We start from the raw sequence: 19,978 nt of genomic DNA on the forward strand, positions 1-19,978 counted from the left end.
CTCCTAACTCACCCATCCCACCAGCTACTTGTGTCATCAAAGTTTCATGCAAACAAGATGTCTCATTCTTTTCTTTACCCCCACTCTGCTCACAGCAAATTGCACCCAATGACGAGGCAGTCGTGACATTACTGTGTGAGTGGGCAGTGAGCTGCAAACGGTGTGGGAAACACAGAGCGATGGCAGTGGCAAAACTCCTGGAGAAGAGGCAGGCTGAAATCGAGGCCGAGGTGAGTAACCAGTCTGAAATCTGGAGACGAGCAGAAGGAAAGTTAAATATCGTCAATCCTCTCTACCTCACTGTTGCTAATCTTTTTGAGAACCTTTCAAGCCTCTTTTAACCTCGTTGGAATGTATGTTCCTTCAGAGCCAGTCTCCTTGTCGTCTGAACGTGAGGGATAGGAGTGTTTTATATCCAATACTCCTAGATCATAGAATTTACAGTGCAGAAGGAGGCCATTCAGCCCATCGAGTCTGCACCGGCAGTGTGGGGACCTAACCCACTGACCCCACCCAACCTTTTTGGACACTAAGGGGCAATTTATCATGGCCAATCCACCTAACCTGGACATCTTTGGACTGTGGGAGGAAACCGGAGCACCCGGAGGAAACCCACGCAGACACGGGGAGAACGTGCAGACTCCACACAGACATTGACCCAAGCCGGGAATTGAACCTGGGACCCTGGAGCTATGAAGTAACAGTGCTATCCACTGATTAGATATCTAAATTAAATAGAAAGTGCCGGAAATACTCAACAGCGCTGGCAGTGTCTGTGGAGAAACAGAATTAACGTTTTGAGTCAAATATAACTCTTCCTCTGAACTGGGGTTGGAATGTTGGAGAATGGTACAGTTTCTCATTTCGAACACCCAGCATTAACATCAAACACTCCCAAATTGGTGCAGACCAGCCTTTGACTCAGATCCCTAAAGTTGCTGGATCAGCACAAGTCCCATTTCTTTTTCACACCAACTATCCGTACAGACTTTCTGCACCTTCCATCAACCCTGAAGAACATTAAATGAGAATGCAGAACGTAGAATGGCAACTGAGTACCGGAGAGCATGTTTCATATCAACTTACCTAGTTGCTTGGTGAAACAAAGTTGATGCGACTTGTGGATAAGTTAGTTTCAACATACGGTATACATCCCACTTCTGACATTGATTTAGAGCGGCACCGTAGCACAGTGGTTAGTTAGCACTATGGCTTCACAGCGCCAGGGACCCGGGTTTGATTCCCGGTTTGGGTCACCGTCTGTGCAGAGTCTGCAAGTTCTCCCCGTGTCTACATGGGTTTCCTCCGGGTGCTCCGGCTTCCACTCACAAGTCCCGAAAGACGTGCTTGTTAGGTGAATTGGACATTCTCCTCTGTGTACCCGAACAGGCGCCGGAATATGGCGACTAGGGGATTTTCACAGTAACTTTATTGCGGTGATAATGTAAGTCTACTTGTGACGCTAATAAAGGTTATTATTATTAAATCCTGTCTGTTCAGTCACTAATGTGTTTTCTTTGCAGCGATGTGGAGAGTCTGAAGTCTTGGATGAGAAGGAGTCGATTTCCTCTGTGTCACTTACCGGCTCAAGCCTTCCCGTATTTCAGATCATCCTCCTTAGGTTTCTGGATACTCAAGCTCCTGTATTAAGTACGTAACTTTTAGCTGTTAGCTATTAACTATTAGCTATTTTCTCTCTCATTCCTGTTTGTCTCGATACCATCTGCAGCTTGGAGGAGGGGACAATTTGGGACCGCCTTACATAGAGTTTCACAGAATTTACAGTGCAGAAGGAGGCCATTCGGCCCATCGAGTCTGCACCGGCTCCTGGAAAGAGCATCCTACCCAAGATCAACACCTCCACCCTATCCCCATAACCCAGTAACCCCACCCAACACTAAGGGCAATTTTGAACACTAAGGGCAATTTATCATGGCCAATCCACCTAACCTGCACATCTTTGGACTGTGGGAGGAAACCGGAGCACCCGGAGGAAACCCACGCACACACGGGGTGGATGTGCAGACTCCGCACAGACAGTGACCCAGCGGGGAATCGAACCTGGGACCCTGGAGCTGGGAAGCGATTGTGCTATTCACAATGCTACCGTGCGGCCGGGTTACACAACTGCATACACAGTTGTCTTGGAACAGAGTGCTGGGAGAGGTGGAATGTCCTGGGTTCTCCCTCCATGCGGGCAAAGGCCAGGGGCGGGATTCTCCGCTGGTGGGATTCTCTGTTTTGCCGGCGCCCGGGGATTTCCCGACGGCGTGGGGCTGCCCCACAATGGGAAACCCCATTAACCGGTCAGCATAACGGAAAATCCGGCAGAGGGTCGGGGCAGAAATGTGGCGCGACGGGGCGGAGAATCCAGCCCCTAGAATTTCTCTTTCGTGGGAGATTGGCAGAAGTCCTGGAGGAATTGAATTTTTAAAAAAAACCCAGCCATTTACTCTGTTTATCCGTTGTTTCTGCTGAAGTTACAGTTCGGGATTGAGAAAGCCGAAACATATTCAGGGCTGCAGTCTTTTCCTGGACAAGCACTACTCGGCAGCAGTCTCAGTGGGATCAGGAATTTGACATGGGGGAAAATCATGACAGTGATCTTTGCTTGTCACCATTTTGTAGCTCTTTGTGTTAATGCTTCAATTCTCCATGCAAGCTTCCTGGAAATATAACATCACCCAAAGTAGATGCTTCTTGTGAATTAATTTCTGGAGCATCGGTAACTTCACCTCTTGGGAAAGAGCCAGCCAGGTTTCTCCTCGTTCAGAAGCTGTTCATTCTCATCTCCTGTTTGGATTTTGAAGAATAGATCTATACCAGCTATTGCAGATATGATTTGATTTAATATTGTATGTTTAGTTTGAACAAGGGGAGGTGGTGGTGTAATGGTATTATCATTGGACTAGTAGTTCAGAGACCCAGGGAGATGCTTTGAGGATCTGGCTTTGATTCCAATCATAGAACCAAACGTGTAGTGATGACCATGAAACGATTGACGACTGTCATTAAAAACCCAGCTGGCCATTAATGTCAGGAAGGAAATCTGCCGTCCTTGCCCAGTCTGGCCTACATATGACTCCAGATCCACATCAATATGGGTGACTCTTAAATGGCCTTGAGAGCCCCTCAGGGCAATATATGCTGGCCCAGCTATGACACCCACATCCCATGGAAGAATTTTAACAATTTCAGAAGGAGAACAACACGCACATCCTTTAGGAAATCTGCTTTTTTCATACTGAAAACAAAATACCGTGCATGTGAAAATGCTGGAAACTCATTTTCCAATGTGAAATATTAATATTGTTTTTGTCCACACTTACAAGTATTTTCTGTATAATTACACCTAATGCTTGGGAGTGGTACTTGAGGGTTGTCACATATGGAACTGTGCCCCCAATGTTAATTGGTGCAATCATGAGTTAATTTGGTCGTTGTGCCTGACTACCGTTGCCGAACAGAGGTCTTCGAGTTTCATCAATTGGACTCCAACTCGAGTTTTGTTATTTAATTTATGATTTATTTTGAAATGTGTTTGTTTCTGCTGTTGCTCTTTACTGTTTGGGAAAGATTAACCTTAAATTCATCTTTCCACTGTCACTCTGCCCACCCATGTCCTTGACCTCCCAAACTCTTCCATTGAAGCTCAATGCAAGCTTAAGGAACAGCACCCTGCCTCTCGATGAAGCTCCTTATAGCTTCCTCAACCTCAATATTGAATTCAACAACTTTAGACCATGGCCACTGGTTCCATTTTTTCTGATCAGGTGGCTGGTAGTAGTTCTGTTGTTGACATTCACACCTCTTCGAGGCTCATCTTTTGTTTATTGACCTTGATCGATCACCATCTTCTTTATCGTTTAATCACTCCTGTCTTCCACCCTAATTTAGTCCTTCCCTTATCATTCCTTCCTTACCCATCTTTTCCCCTGGCTCTGTACCTGCTTAAAATCCTTTTAATTCTCAAACAGCTGCCAGTTCTGATGAAAGGTCATCGACCTGAAACAGGGGCTGGTTTAGCTCACTGGGCTAAATCGCTGGCTTTTAAAGCAGGCCAGCAGCACGGTTCGATTCCCGTACCAGCCTCCCCGGACAGGCGCCGGAATGTGGCGACTAGGGGCTTTTCACAGTAACTTCATTGAAGCCTACTCGTGACAATAAGCGATTTTCATTTCATTTTTCATTTTCATTAACTCTGTTTCTCACTCCACACATACTGTTCCTCTGATCGACTGAGTATTTTCCAACATTTTCTTATTTCAGTTTTCCAGCCTCCATGCTATTTTGCTTTTATTAAACTGTTTTACTTGGGCATGAGTGGCGTTCCAAAAGTACAAAAGTTGAAAAACGTCAAAGTTGTAAAAGTTTGTGAGATTCAAGTTTGTGCGATTCATGTTTGCTGTACGCAGGGTGCATGAATGTGGGGGGCTGGTTTAGCTCAGTTGGTTAGACAGCTGGTTCGTGATGCAGAGCGAGGCCGGCAGCGCGAGTTCAATTCCCGTACCGGCTGAGGTTATTCATGAAGGCCCCGCCTTTTCAATCCTGTCCCTCGCCTGAGGTGTGGGGATGCTCAGGTTAAATCACCACCGGTCAGCTCTCGCCCTCAAAGGTGAAAGCAGCCTATGGTCATTTGAGACAATTGGGCCAGGGTCCCAGGTTCGATTCCCGGCTTGGGTCACTTTCCATGTACGTCTGTACTTTCTCCCCGTGTCTGCGTGGGTTTCCTCCGTGTGCTCGGTTTCCTCCCACAAGTCCCAAAAGATGTGCTTGTTAGGTGAATTGGACATTCTGAATTCTCCCTCAGTATACCCGAACAGGCGCTGGAGAGTGGCGACTTGGGGCTTTTCACAGTAACTTAATTGCAGTGTTAATGTAAGCCTACTTGTGACAATAATAAAGATTATTGGTTGAATTTTTACTGATGTTTCAGTTGCATATCTGCTATTATGCAGAGAGTTTGAGGACTCACTTTCTTTGTGTCTGTTTGTCTATGTACTAGCTGATCTTAATAACGAAAATGAGAAAGCAGAGTTTGTGAATCTCGTGCTGCTGTTTTGTGAGTTCATCCGCCATGATGTCTTCTCGCATGATGCGTACATGTGCACACTCATATCCCGTGGAGACCTCACCTCAGTCACCACCGCGGCAAGACCTCGATCGCCAACTGTGGACAACTCAGAGGAACACTACTCCAAGGAGCATGATGACAGCCTTCATGGTGCAAAGCTGGAGGTAAAGTCTTTGTATTTGGTGGGCTGGTTGGGAGTCATAATGTCAGTAACATGCCCATTTTTCAAAAACCTGTTTGGCATGTGGCTGTGCTCTTGATCCCTTTTCTTGTATTAGCTACCTTTTCATCCAGTGATACCCAAGTATTTATGATTCAGTCTGTGTGTTTCAGCTAGGACCCATCAAATATTTTGAATATTTTATTAGGTGTGCATTTATTAAATTCTCTGTGCTGGGAAATACTGAGTAGAATGAACCTTGGTGTGATTTATGAGATGGGATTTTCCAGCACCCTGTTGCTGATGGGGTTTTCCATTTCCGCGGAAGTCAATGGAAGTTTGGCTGGCTCACTGCAGTGGCAGGACCCACCATGTTCGGGCCAGGAAAGTGAATTTGTCACTGGTCCCTCAAGCAGCAATGCGATAATTACTTTTAGATTTTAGTGATGTTGGCTGAAGGGTAAACAGTGACCAGGACACCAGGCAAAATGCCCCGGCTCTTCCCCTAAAAGAGCCACAAAAGTTTTTTTTACGTCCAGCTAAGCAGGTACACAGGGCCTTTGTCTCATCTGAAAGACAAAGGACCTCTGACAGTGTTGCCCCCCCTCGGTCACCCTTAGATTATGTGCTCCAGCCTATGAGGCGGAAACTTTTGACTTGGACTGCGAGCTGCCACTGCACAATTCAGAAGTAATTGATTAGCTGTAAAGCACTTTGTGAGAGTGCTCAGGGCGTGAGAAGCACTATATAAATGCCCAGCCACTCTTTGAGTAGCTTGCCTGCGATATTACATTTAATCTAATGGGCGAACCAGAATGAGCAAGTTGCAGACCAGGAAAGGGATGGGGGGGGGGGGGGGCGATTGAATTCAGCTGAGCCAAATGTATTCCTCACAGCCTCCATACATTGCTAACTAATGATCAATAAGGGCCATTATTGAAAAGTGAACTCCTGTTGGGTGATTGGAATGTGGCCATGATAATTCTCTTATGAAACATTCGAAACAAGGAGCGTTCAATGATGCCATCGGTGATGTTTCCAGTGTGGTCGGCTTGGCTTTCCGCCAGCTGCGTATTTTAAAAAAAAAAAATTTATTCATTGCAGAATTTTCAGAACTGCTTTCTTTTTAAAAAAAAAACACATTAGTGCAGATTTTTCTGCACAGTGTCATTCTGGCTGGGAGTGCTGTGTCTTATTGTATCATCATGAATCATTTACCATGATAGCGATCAAATAACGTACAACCTCTGGGGAACACTATTGAATGACGTGTAAAATAGTACTTCTCGTTTTGACGCGTCAAAAGTTTTGACCAGAGGAATAAAATAGAACCACCGACGTTTGGGTAGAATGATCACCAATTTGGTTGGGATTGGGGGCAGGTGGGGAGATTTAATCAGTTTAAAAGAAAAAAAAAAGCCGAGGCATTCTTTTAAAAGAAAGTTTTCCTCTTTGGAGAAAATGTGGCATAAATCATTCTTTGATGGATTGTAATAATTTTAAGACATCTGCAAAACATTAGAGGGAATTCTATGCAGTGGTGGTGCTCCAGAGCTCTGGGTGAAAAGTCGAGCGAGAGCCTGCCTCCGCTTGGCAGGGTGGCCATGCAATGTTTTTACAGCCATTAGGACAGGGTGCCCGAAATTGTATTACAATCCCAGACCAGACCACGACAGTGGCTCGCAAACCAGACTGAACATTTTATTTGAAAGACTGGGCAGAAAGAAGGATTTGCTCCAGGAGTGATTGCATGAAGAAATAGGGCTTGGCCGTTTTTAAAACAAAACTTCAGTATGAATACAATATTGAACTTTGTTAACTTCACACCAGAAAAGAACAGCTTACAAGTTACACCTTAAACATCGCTACTCAATTGCCCTTTAAACAACAACAAAATAAACATGCAGCTCTCAGTCTATTGTGGACTCAGCATCAGGCAGATCAGAATGCAACTCCTCTCTCAAGGCTTAATCCAAAAAACTGCTTCTCTCCAGAGCTTTCTCCCAAAAACTGCCTCCCTCCACAGCTTTCTCCAAATAATATCTCTCTGCATTCCTTGGCTCCAACCAGCAATTACTTCATCGTCCCAAGCTGAAAAACAAATTATCTCTGCAGGCAGCAGAGCATTTTAACTCCCCTGATATGCCCAGTCAAACCATAGCCTATTAGCCTAGACTGAAAACACATTCTTTGACAGTTTCGCCTTATGGGTGTGAAAAACACCCAGGCCTTGAAAACCAAATTCTTAAAAAAACAAAATAACATGACCATTGCAGTCAAACACACTCTAACCCCAGGCTTTTAACCCTGAAATTGCCCAGTACTTGGAACCCAATATTCTCGATGTCTTCCAGTCATCACAATTTGATCAGAGTGAGAGTTACGCCACCCCGAACAGGCGCCGGAATGTGGTGACTAGGGGCTTTTCACAGTAACTTTATTTGAAGCCTATTTGTGACAACAAGGGATTTTAATTTCATTTTCCGTTTTTTTTAATCATTTTCATCTGGGAGGAAGGCTTGTCTCGAGGAACCACTGATCAATTAAATGGCCGATAGCTCTCTAGTCCTAGCAATGCAACCATGTGCAGTGGCCTCTGCTGTGACTACAGAGAGCCCCCAACGAAGGGGAACTAGTTTCAGGATGCCCTGTTCGGTCTAGGGTTTCGCTGAGGCCAGGATAGAAGGCTCAGGTGAGGGGCTGCAGGATTCTGGAGGGTTGGAAGAGGAGCGGTAGGCAAATGGGGGTGACTACCTTGGGTGGGAGCCTCTGTCGGACTGGGTGCCTGAAAAGGAGAGACACCCCCCAAAAAGCTGTCGCCAAGACCGTCTGGTTTCACTTGATAGTTCTATTTGGCCAGAACACCCTTTACTGATGTAAAGTACCAGTGACAGGAGGAGGCATTTATTTGCTAACTTAAGGACCTCCAACCAACCCCCAACCCTTGCGACTGGTAAAATGCCAGTGGAAATGGGTAGATGCTGGGTGCAGTGCCTAGGCCATGACATCTGATTCTATGCTCCTCACATGGCAGGCCCCTCCCAGTGGGGGTTGGGAAGTGGGTGTCAAATTCAATCCATCATATGGCAATACTGTCAGTAAACCAACGTTGTTTCTTGCATTGTGGTGAATCTTTGTGAACTTTATAAAAAACAATGTAAATCAGGGAGATGAAAAAAAAATCCCGATCCTGTGTGCGAAAGGGGAATGAAACAGAGTGTGCGTAAAGTAATAATCACCCTCCGCGTGCTACGTTTATATCATAGAGAGACCTTTCTAAGACAGCAGCAGGAGTTAAAACCAACACTGTTCATACAAATTGTTTTGTAAGTGGCACTTTTGACTGTATGAGCTTTGACCCAAAGTAATTTTCTAATTTTAGGATCAGGGACTTGGAGAGCCAATGGACATGGATTCGGGAGCTGCGAATTTATTTGATGAAGTGGACAAGAATGATTTTAAAGGAGATTTTGGACCCGAGTTTGCCGTAGGTTGAAAACTCTTGTTCGGAAACCCCCTTGTTCTCTTTCCCCCACCGTAGTGGTTTTGGAGGGTGAGATGGGGCGATGAAGAGTTATCACACGCTCTGAAGTATCTGGAATGTGTTTCGGGATATCTGAATTACACCAAATGCCGAGAAACAAAAAAAAGCTTATAATTGGTTGGAAAGGGAACTGAAAATACCAATGTTGCCACAGAGGGAGAGGGCTGTCTCTTGGCTTGGCTGATTTACTGAGGTTGTGAGGGAATAACACTAATCAGAATCATGAGTGTGTTTAAACGTCTGAGTTTTTAAAAAAAAGAGCTAAACATTAAGCTATTGGAGTTTATTTCCCCCCCAAGAGAACACGGTAATTTTCCAACCACTAATTATGTTCTGTACGGAATTTTAGCTGCAAATTTTCTCTTGATGGTTATTTTGAGATGTGTTCCCTAAGCCTAGTAACCATTGCACAATTTGAATTTTCAGTCCAGTAAATTAAGAAGTAAGCACGTCATTTGAACTTGTGACTTGTGAATTTATTTAATATGAGACCAACCAAACTGAAAGCAGAAGAATATTAATCAGAATGTTTAACTGTGGACTACTGAACTCTGTCACGTCTGGTTGCAAAAGACAGTGAACAAAGTTCCTGGTACTGAGACTTTACATGTAGCCCAATCCATTTTGGGTGTTCGTTACCCATGCGATTGCCCATTGACTTGCTATGGGATTTTTCACTTGAACTTGGTGTGATTCCCAATCCGTTTTGGCTCCGTGCTCTCCGCAGGGCTTCAGGTATCGGTCTGAATTACATGGTTGACTGTGTACCTCCTTAACCAATCAGGCTGAAGAATCATTCTCATGGCAGGTAAAGTCTGAACCAGGAAGTGTAAGTTAGACTTGAAAGAAAAACTGCTGGACAGTCTCAGCAGGTCTGGCAGCATCTGCAGGGAGGGAAAAGAGCTAACGTTTCGAGTCCAATGACTCTTTGTACAATGACAAAGAGTCATTGGACTTGAGAAGTTCGCCTCTTTTCTCTCTCTAAAGATGCTGCCAGACCTGCGGAGATTTTCCAGCAGTTTCTCTTTCGTTTCAGATTCCAGCACCTGCAGTAATTTGCTTTTATCCAGTGTAAGTTAGACTACTTGGTCCGATGTCAGATCAAGTGCAGGAAGTGTAATAGGAAAGGGGAAGAAAAATGGGATTGAGACAGAATGGAATAAATCAATTTCCAAAAAATCTACAGCAATAGTTAAATTGTGAATGAATTAGAGGCCACCCTCAAAAGTGAATTTTCAGTGGTGCCAGAATAGTTGTTTAATGCCAATTAAGACTCATCGAAACATAGAAGATGGGTGCAGGAGTAGGCCATTCAGCCCTTCGAGCCTGCATCACCATTCAATATGATCATGGCTGATCATGCAAGTTTAGTACCACTCCCACTTTCACTCCATACCCCATTATCCCTTTAGCCACAAGGGACACGTCCAGCTCCCTCTTGACTATATCCAGCGAACCGGCCCCAACAGCTATCTGTGGTAGAGAATTCCACAAGTTCACAACTCTGTGAGAGAAGAAGTTCTTCCTCAGCTCAGTCCTGAATGGCTTACCCCTTATTCTTAGGCTGTGAACCCCTAATTCTGGACGTCCCCAATATTTTGGGAACATTCCTCCTGCATCTGGCCTGTCCAGTCCCATCAGGATTTTAAATGTTTCTATGATATCCCATCTCATTCTTCTAAACTCCAGTGAGTACAAGCCCGGTCGATCCAGTCTTTTCATATGCCGCTCCTGCCATCCTGGGAATTAGTCTGGTGAACCTTCGCTGGACACCCTCAATAGCAAGAATATCCTTCCTCAAACTAGGAAACGAAAACTGCACACAATATTCAAGGTGTGGCCTCACCAAGGCCCTGTATAACTACAGTAAGAAGTCTTACAACACCAGGTTAAAGTCCAACATGTTTGTTTCAAACACTAGCTTTTGGAGCACTGCTCCTTCCTCGGGTGAATGGAGCAGTGCTCCGAAAGCTAGTGTTTGAAACAAACATGTTGGACTTTAACCTGGTGTTGTAAGACTTCTTACTGTGCTCACTCCAGCCCAACGCCGGCATCTCCACATCCTGTATAACTACACAGCACTCAACTGTTAAAAATGTACTTAACCTAAGACAAATCCAAACTTTTCTGGCGGGTTCAGCATGACAGCAGCTGTACATTATGTCTTTCAAAACTTAATCTCTTGACGGTTGTTGGCATATGGAAGCTTCCAGAAGAACTGGTCAACATGAGGCAGAAACTTCCTGATTTTCCTGCCTATCTATGCATGTTTGGTTGCCGGATGTTGCTGACCTATTGACACATCAATAACTGTGAGCACAGATGGGCTCCTGTTAAAGGAAACAAAAGTATCTGCTTACCGCAGCCAGCTGCTATGTTCTGGAACTTTCTTCTTGTACAGGTTTTGAAAGCTTTTTTGAATGTTAATCCGCCCTGACTTCCTCTTGCCCAGGGATAGAGTTTACAGTTTACAATTACAGGTTTTATTGGTCTTTTATTATCTACAAATTATCTTGTGGAGCAGCTTTTTCTTTTTGCCATATTTGAATTGTTATCTAGTTACAACCCCCGTGGAGGAAGTTTGAACCAGTGAAGTTGGTTTACAGAACGTGCCAAGTTTGATGTCCGTAAATTACAATTGCAGTGCATTTTAACTGGTTATCGCAAAACATCCATTGTACTGGGTCCCAATATTTTGGAGCAATTTCCATGCATTTAATATTTTGATAAAGGTTTCTTTGGGGCCTTTAGTTCGTTTCCAATAATAAGATGCAGAGAGGATTGGTATAACCTTGATTCGATCCAATACTTGCAGAACCTCAATTTCATCCCCATATACATAGATCATTCAAATGTCATGGACAGGCACAGGAAATAATCCAAAAGCTCCTGAAATGCGGCACTTTATACCTAGCGGCTGGAAGACACCCTTCGGCGATATGAGGCCACGGTTTAACCAGACCTGGAGTACTGTGCCCAGTGGCATGTTTGGAAGGATATGTTGGCCTTGGAGGGTGTGCAGTATAGATTTGCCGGAAAGATACCTGAACTCTTAAGGGTTACATTCCAAGGAGAAATTACAGGAACTGGGACCCTATGCCCGCAAGTTTAGAAATTTAGGGGGCAAATTGATCAATGTTTTCTCTTCAGAGATATTCACAAAGGCTGATTGGGTATGCAGAGTGATAGAGTAGATAGTTTCATTGGTTAGGGAGTCTTAAGATAAGGGGGCGTTGTTGCAAATGGCACTTGGTGCCAAATACAAATTATTATTTTTAAATCAACCATTTATAGAGGTTTATTGACCAAAGGTATAAGGGACAAAGATGATATATTAGCAATGATTTCAGTGATTAGGGAAACAGGCTTGAGGTACTAAAAGTTCTACTCCTGTTCCCATGATGTGGGATTTTCAAGGCAGCGTTTATTTGTTTAAAAATACATTTTCCTTCCTGTCGCTTGAATGGGTCATCCCCAAAGAATATTGTGTGTGCATATTCTAATCTTGAGATAAAGGCTGGTATCAATGCAAGTGACAACACGCGATTGGATTGTCCTCAAAACCCCCAAATCCAGTGTGTGCCCTCTTGCCTCTTGGGGAACGAAGCCTGCTGCAATTATCTGGTTTGGCCTATATGTGACTCCAGTTTTACATCAAGGTGGTTCCGCTCTGTACTGAGCCTAGCGATCTACGAAGTGATATGAACATTGCTACATGGGGACCACCTTCCCAGGGCAACTAGGGATGGCCAATAGATGCTAGCTTTGCGAGTGATGTCAAAATCCCACAAAATAATAAAAATTTAAAGTTTGCAGAGCTGTCTTGGAGAACTTTGGTTTCTGGATGATCAAGAACCAATTTACTTATTTTCTCAGTATTTTAGCTTTGTCATGAACGTATGGTTATTTCGCTCAACCAATAATTATTTGTCAAATAATCCAGGCATTAGGCATGAAGTGAAATTGTTCCTGTCAATTCTCTATAAAGTATGACATGGGGGGAAGGTGGCAGCGAGGTACTGTCAGTGGACTCCCAATCCAAAAGCCATGCTAATGTTCTGGGGCATGGGTTCAAATCCCACGACGGAGCTGGTGGTATTTAAATTCAATTAATAAATCTGAAATGTAAAGCTAATCACGGTAGTGGTGACCAATGCAACTGTCATCAATTGTTGTAAAAAACCCATCTGGTTCACTAATGTCCTTTAGGGAAGGAAATCTGCCATCCTTACCCAGTCTAGCCTACATGTGACTCCGGACCCAGAGCGTGGTTGACTCTCAACTGCCCTCTGAAATGGCCGAACAAGCGACTCAGTTCAATGCTTTTCGGGATGGGCAGAAAATAATGTTAAAAATGGAAAAATGCATCCTTTACGTTAGTTACGCATATTATAAATCTTCAGCTGCCCTAATTCCCTTATTCGCCTGTTCGAATTACAGATTTTCTCTCCAATGCCTGGGGATTCTTTGACCTGTGAGCACAATGCAAACCCTTCCTTAGAACAAAGTGCCACAAAAGACGAAAAGCTGATCCGGAAAGAGAAGGAGCTGATCTTCCCATGCACTTACGAGCACCCTCGACATCTTCAATATGCCACCCACTTTCCCATCCCCCAGGTAAGGAGCAGCTGTTGAAAGTTAGACACACCAGTCACAGTGATATTTGCAATGTCAGATGGAAGAATGAACAGCTGGTGTCTGAGTCTGTGTTTCACTGTATTGCTTCGACAACTCGAATGGCTGCCTTGACTGATGCTGTGCCAGTTCAACTTTGCTTATATTTAAAGGAGGATTATTATCCTGAAAGCTGGTGGGGGGGAAAAAATAAAATTTGACCATATCTTTTGTGAGCCTCTTAGAAGGGTAACCTTTTTATCAGTGGGGTTCAGGTGTAATGAATGATTCATTGGTACCAAGTGTATGTTCATGCATATTTTGAAATAGCAGCATGGCTCTATGCAAACACTCCTACTGTACTGTAGGTATTGCAAGTAAAGTTTCCTCGTGCCTCAAAACTGATTTTTCAGACTCCGGTGTTTGAGAAATTGAGTCTTGTTGCAAATGCTCCTTGAAAGGGCAATTGTGCCACTTTCAAACATTGCTGACAAGGTTGTGCAATAATCATTGGCAGTGAATATAGTTTGGATGGATAAAAGCAAAATACTGCATATGCTGGAAATGTGAAATAAAACCAGAAAGCGCTGGAAATAAATTCAGCAGGTCTGGCAGGACCTTTTGATTAAAAAAATTAATTTCCAGGATGTGGGTATCGCTGGCTGGGCCAATCATTTCATGGCCATCATTCGACTTTCATTTCCAGATTTTTGTTTTACCTTGAATTCAAATTTCACCCCCTTGTCACGGTGGGGATTTGAAACCGGGTCCCTAGATCTTGCCCTGGGTCCCTGGATTACTAGGTCAGTGACAATACCCACTACATCTGTGGAGAGAGAAACAATGTTGACGCTTTGAGTCTGTATGACTTTTAATTTAACTGGAAGTGCCCTGGATACACCCCAGTAAAACAGAGTAAATGGTGTTTATACTGTTTTTACTGGAATTTCTATGACTGTCTGCTGAAATCATGACAGGAGTTGGGGAAATCCCTGAAAGTAACATGTATCCGTTGAGTTTGGAATCCTTATTGAAATATTTTATATTCAAAGGATACGTTTTTAAACTTGTGGGGTACAGAGTAAAGGGTCATGATTGTTGGCTATTGTTTTAATTTTCTGTAACAAACTGCACATTTGCTTTCTCAGGTGAGGGAAAGTACCTTTTAGCACGAATACTTGTCTTATGATTGGGCAGCTAGATAGCTACAAATTGTGTACAGAATTGTCTGATGCTGCTTTCTACAGCTGTTGTAATTGCTTGAAATTGACCAGCAGGGGTCTGGTGTGCATTTCTGTTGGTGCGATGAGCACATTTAGGTTGTGCATGTGGATAAGATTCTCTGTGTGCGCCTTCAACTTGGGACACGATAATTTGAAGACACATCTAGCAGTTTGGCAACTGGCTGATTATGAATCATTTAATAGTCATCGGTGTGTTGTTTATTTCCCTGGCTTCAGCTTTTTTTTTGAGGAACCTGGTGCGCAAGAGAATCCATCATATACGTCATGCGTGGATGTCCTGGTGGTTGTGTCTAGCGACTGCCCGCTAGACATTCTTGGCGTACTGCTAAGAGGCGCAGGAGAGTGGGGAAAGGATATGGGCTTTTAACCCCTCAAACTTGTTCCTACATTCAATTAGATCATGGCTGATCTGTGACCTAATCTCATATCCCCACTGTTGCCCCCATGACCGCTTAATACCTTTACCTTAGAGAAATCTAACGATTCAGAATTTAAATGAACAATTAATCGAGCATCCATTGCTGTTTGTGTTTCCTGCAGTCTACGATGTCCTGCCTATTATCCAGGTAAATGCAGATGAGACACTGGTTACAATGTGGAACTATTGGCAGCATTCTGGAATACATGCTGTCGAGTGACTTCCTTCATTTTGGCAGCTGGAAGATGGTCTACACTCAATGTGGGTCAAGCAAGGAACCAACAGACACATTCATTGACCATTATAGCGACTGGAAAGTGCCCTTTGAAACATAGATTTACAGTAGCTATGAACGTGAATATTTTGACGCAAAAACAACCGATCCTTCTGGGGTCCCAAATTAGGGTTTGTAGACCCATTTTATAGTGAATTTAACATATTCTGAAATTGATCAGTGTTCTCATTCACTGTCCAGGTGAATAATGCTTTGGTTGGAATGTTTTCTTAAGTGGAGAAGGGACATTTGGACTTGAACACAAACTCTGTTCCTCTCCATGGATGCTGCCAGACCTGCTGAGTTTATCCAGCATTTTCTGTTTTTAATTCAGATTCCCAGCATCCGCAGTATTTTGCTTTTTAATTATCCCACACTATATGAGTACTAATTGAATTCCTCGCCTCTAGTTTGTAAAAGCACAAAATCCACTTCCGCTGCAGGAAAGTCTGTCTATTGATCCACGATCGTATTTTGTAAGTTTCGATTGGCAATTTCGCTGCTGTTTTGAAATCCAGCTTCCGAGTTGAAAAAAACAGAAATTAAATAAGCTGAAGCTCGTTTACAGGTCAGAGATCCCAGAGTGATTTGCAAACCTGTTTGGGAATGAGTCCAGTGCTGGAATTGTATACATGCGTAAGATGATCAATTAGCAATATTCAATCAACCAGTGCCTTACACGAAACTTGGACTTTGGAAAATGAAACAGATTACATTGTGAACAAACTCGCTCTATCACAGACATGGATTCAGAGCCGCAGTGCTGAAGTGTTCACGCTATTTTGTGCAACGTTTGTCATGGTTTCATCTGTCTTTATTGCCTCTTCCAGAAGATCTGGTGGCTTCGGTTGGGGTAGGAAGTTTACATATCATGATGCACAAACCATCACAGTGAAGTGGTCCAACCAGGATTGACACTTTTTGGAAACATGCAAACACTGACGATGGACTTTTCCAGTCCATCAGCATTTGCATGTTTCCAAATTATATTTGCATTGAGTTGTGACAGCTGTAGCTAAAAGAGGAATTTCACGAGACGCAATATAAAGTGGAGTGCTGTGGTTTTCAGTACGGAAGGATTGCACCAGTTACTGGAAGAGACGTTATTGTCAGGTAGCAGAAACCCATTTCCTGCACCTCTCAGTGGTCTTTCTACAAATAGTCTGTGATAAATTGCTGTTTGCCCACCACATTTGATAAACAGGAAGTTCTTGAATGAAGCGAGCCACGTCAGAATGTCATGCGTTTTGCGTTTGGCAATGGAAAGGTCAGTCTCTTACGATGTAGAGTTGCCTGCTATGGGGAAGGCATGAGTTTAAACCAGTGATGGGTAACCTAGGCTGGTGAGTGGGTCGCAAGATTGAAATCTGCTCCATGTGGCTGTTCACATCTGAGGTAGGATTAATGCTGCCTTGTCAGAAACAAATTCCAATTTAAGTCGTTCAAATTCGCTAATTGCATACATCATGGTAAAAGTCATGTTGAGGGGTGGCAGTGGCGTAGTGGTATCGTCGCTGGACTAGTAATCCAGAGAGCCTGGGTAATGATGGCCCAAAGACCCAGTTTCAGATCCCACCATGGCGGACGGTGAAATCTGAATTCAGTAAAAATCTGGATGACCATGAAACCATTGTCGATTGTTGTAAAAACCCATCTGGTTCACTAATGGAAATTTTCCATCCTTACCTGGTCTGGCCTACATGTGACGCTTAAAATACCCTCGGAGAAGGGCAATAAGTGCGGGCCCAGCCAGTAACACCCACATCCCATGAAACAATGTTTAAAAATACAACCTGTTACATTATGAAACAAATGGAAAATGTGCGGGAATGAAGAAAAATATCTAGTCAGGGAGAAATTCAGCTTTTCTGTTTTATTCTCCATTAAGTGCGAACTTGGAAAATAAAACTGTTAGTTAAATTGGCTAAAATGTTAAGAGCCATATGTGAATTGCACATTAAATTGCTGGCTTTCGGTTCTGTTAATACTAGGGTTCTGTTAATTAAGCATTGCATGTTCAAGAAGATATTGGTTTTATGAAGTTTTAACATGATTTTAAAGATAGCAGTGGCAGTGGGCATGCACCACATGCAAGATGCACCTTTGCAACTCACCAAGCCTCTAGTGACCGCACTCTCTAAACTGTAACCACGACCACGTAGAAGAGTAGCAGACACGTGGGAAGACCACCACCTGCAAGTTTGCCTCCATGCCGCCCAGCATCCGGACTTGAAAATATATTAGCGTTCCTTCACTGGGACAAAACCCTGGAACTGCAGCGGTTCAAGTTGGCGGCTCAGCACCACCTTCTCAACGAAATTATAATCTTTATTATTGTCACAAGTAGGCTGACAGTAACACTGCAATGAAGTTACTGTGAAAAACCCCTAGTCACCACATTTGGCGGCTGTTCGGTTACACGGAGGGAGAATTCAGTATGTCCAAATTGTTTAACAGCATGTCTTTCGGGACTTGCGGGAGGGAACCAGAGCAAACCCACGCAGACACAGGCAGACTCCGCACAGACAAGTGACCCAAGTCGGAATCGAACCTGGGACCCTGGAGCTGTGAAGCAACAGTGCAAACCACTGAGCTATCGCGCATCCCATTGGATGAGCAATAAATGCCGGCCCCTTATCTACGAACAAATAAAAAAGAACATTTAGTAGTTCTTTCTAGTTTACAAATTCCAGACTATACACACATTGTTCATTTCAGTACCTGACTGGAATGGTTAATTGCATCATTGTGGTAGGGCTTCCTGGTATCAGATGACGTCTGAATCATCCTACTCAAATCTCACCCCCATAAAAAAGAAGCCATGATATGGAGATGTCGGCGTTGGACTGGGGTGAGCACAGTAAGAAGCCATTCACCTGAGGAAGGAGCATTGCTCCGAAAGCTAGTGATTCGTCTTGCACTCATCAGGTCAGAATTTCAAGAATATAAATTTCCACTGCATGAGAAGAGGGTGCTGATTGCCACTTGCCAACTGATCAGTAGCCTCCACTCATGCAATATATATTGTTGATCCCTTGAGATTTGGAATTCTTGCAATTCTGACCTGATGACTACTAGATGAAAAACTTCAACGGCACATCTCTTTTTTTCAGCAATACTCTTTCCTGTCCTGAGATTGTCCCTAAAAGTTTTTGCAATCCAATGAATTAATTTTTGAAGTCCGGCCACTGTTTTGCAGGTAAATTCATCAGCCAAATTGCGCACAATGAGCTTCTTAAATATAGTGGGTGAATTGGCCTCCGCAGCCTTCTGTGGTAGCGAATTCTACAGGTTTACCACCCTCTGAGTGAAAATGGTGTCTCTCCTCTCATTCCTAAATGGCCAACCCGGCTATCTTTTTTTTTGTTGACCGTGGGATCAGTGTTATTCAGGATACTGAGTTCAGGAGCTCCCTTTTCTTTATTTTTAAAATTTTTTTATTAAAAGAAAAATAAATTTAGAGTACCCAATTATTTTTCCAATTAAGGGGCAATTTAGCGTGGCCAATCCACCTACCCTGCACATCTTTTGGGTTGTGAGGGCGAAACCCACGTAAACACGGGGAGAATGTGCAAACTCCACACGGACAGTGACCCAGGGCCGGGATTCGAACCCGGGTCCTCAGCGCCGTAAGCAGCAATGCTAACCACTGTGCTACCGTGCTGCCCTTCCCTTTTCTTTATTTGAGTGTCGGAATTCCAGGCATCCACTTGCAGCTGGTGCAGCAGAACCTTAATTTTAATGACCGATCTGAAGGAAGTGTCTGATTAGATCAGTGATCAGCCATTTCGGCTAGTCAGTGGGCTGTATGAGTGGCCCCTGCATCCCAGTGGGCCACAAGACTGAAATTGGGCTTGTTCACTCACCATGACCCATGAATAAGATTAAATATATTTAATACGTGCCGAATATTTCATAATGAGTTATAGAAAATGCTGAACATTCATATATTAATAGAACTATCATCAGCTTCAAATGGTAAAAGCAAAAGAAGAATTTACATTTTAGACGCAGAGGGAACGCACGGCTTTCACTGTCAATGTTTTTAAAAATGCGTTCATGGGATGTGGGTCGCTAGATCATAGAATCATAGAATTTACAGTGCAGAAGGAGGCCATTCGGCCCATCGAGACTGCACCGGCTCTTGTAAAGAGCACCCTACCCAAGGTCAACACGTCCACCCTATCCCCATAACCCAGTAACCCCACCCAACACTAAGGACAATTTTGGACACTAAGGGCAATTTATCATGGCCAATCCACCTAACCCGCACATCTTTGTGACTGTGGGAGGAAACCGGAGCACCCGGAGGAAACCCACGCACACACGGAGAGGATGTGCAGACTCCGCACAGACAGTGACCCAAGCCGGAATCGAACCTGGGACCCTGGAGCTGTGAAGCAATTGTGCTATCCACATAGCACAATCAGATAGGCCAGCATTTAGTGCCCAGCCCTATTTGACCATGTTTTATGGGCATTTAATAGTCAAGCACAATGCTGTGGGAATGGAGTCAAATGTAAGCCAGTCTGGATAAGAATGGCAGCTTTCCTTCCCTGAAGGACATTGGTGAACCAGATGGGTTTCGGCAACGATCAACAACGGTTGGTCGCCATTAGACTTTTTAGTCCCACGTTATTTTTAAAATCA

General features: G+C 43.8%; 1 protein-coding gene across 3 annotated transcripts in view; it reads left to right on the forward strand.

Moving 5' to 3' along the window:
- The window catches only part of LOC119975763 (mediator of RNA polymerase II transcription subunit 12-like protein), a 640,706-nt gene that overhangs the window by 148,672 nt on the left and 472,056 nt on the right, over positions 1 to 19,978 (forward strand). For all 3 annotated transcript variants that reach the window (XM_038815591.1, XM_038815593.1, XM_038815592.1), the window contains exons 12-16: positions 96 to 230; positions 1,524 to 1,650; positions 5,006 to 5,238; positions 8,617 to 8,721; positions 13,219 to 13,395. In XM_038815591.1, coding sequence (XP_038671519.1) covers positions 96 to 230; positions 1,524 to 1,650; positions 5,006 to 5,238; positions 8,617 to 8,721; positions 13,219 to 13,395 — 777 coding nt within the window. The remainder of the gene's footprint in view (positions 1 to 95; positions 231 to 1,523; positions 1,651 to 5,005; positions 5,239 to 8,616; positions 8,722 to 13,218; positions 13,396 to 19,978) is intronic.

This window comes from Scyliorhinus canicula, chromosome 13 (assembly GCF_902713615.1).
Source record: "Scyliorhinus canicula chromosome 13, sScyCan1.1, whole genome shotgun sequence".
Lineage (NCBI taxonomy): Eukaryota > Metazoa > Chordata > Chondrichthyes > Carcharhiniformes > Scyliorhinidae > Scyliorhinus > Scyliorhinus canicula.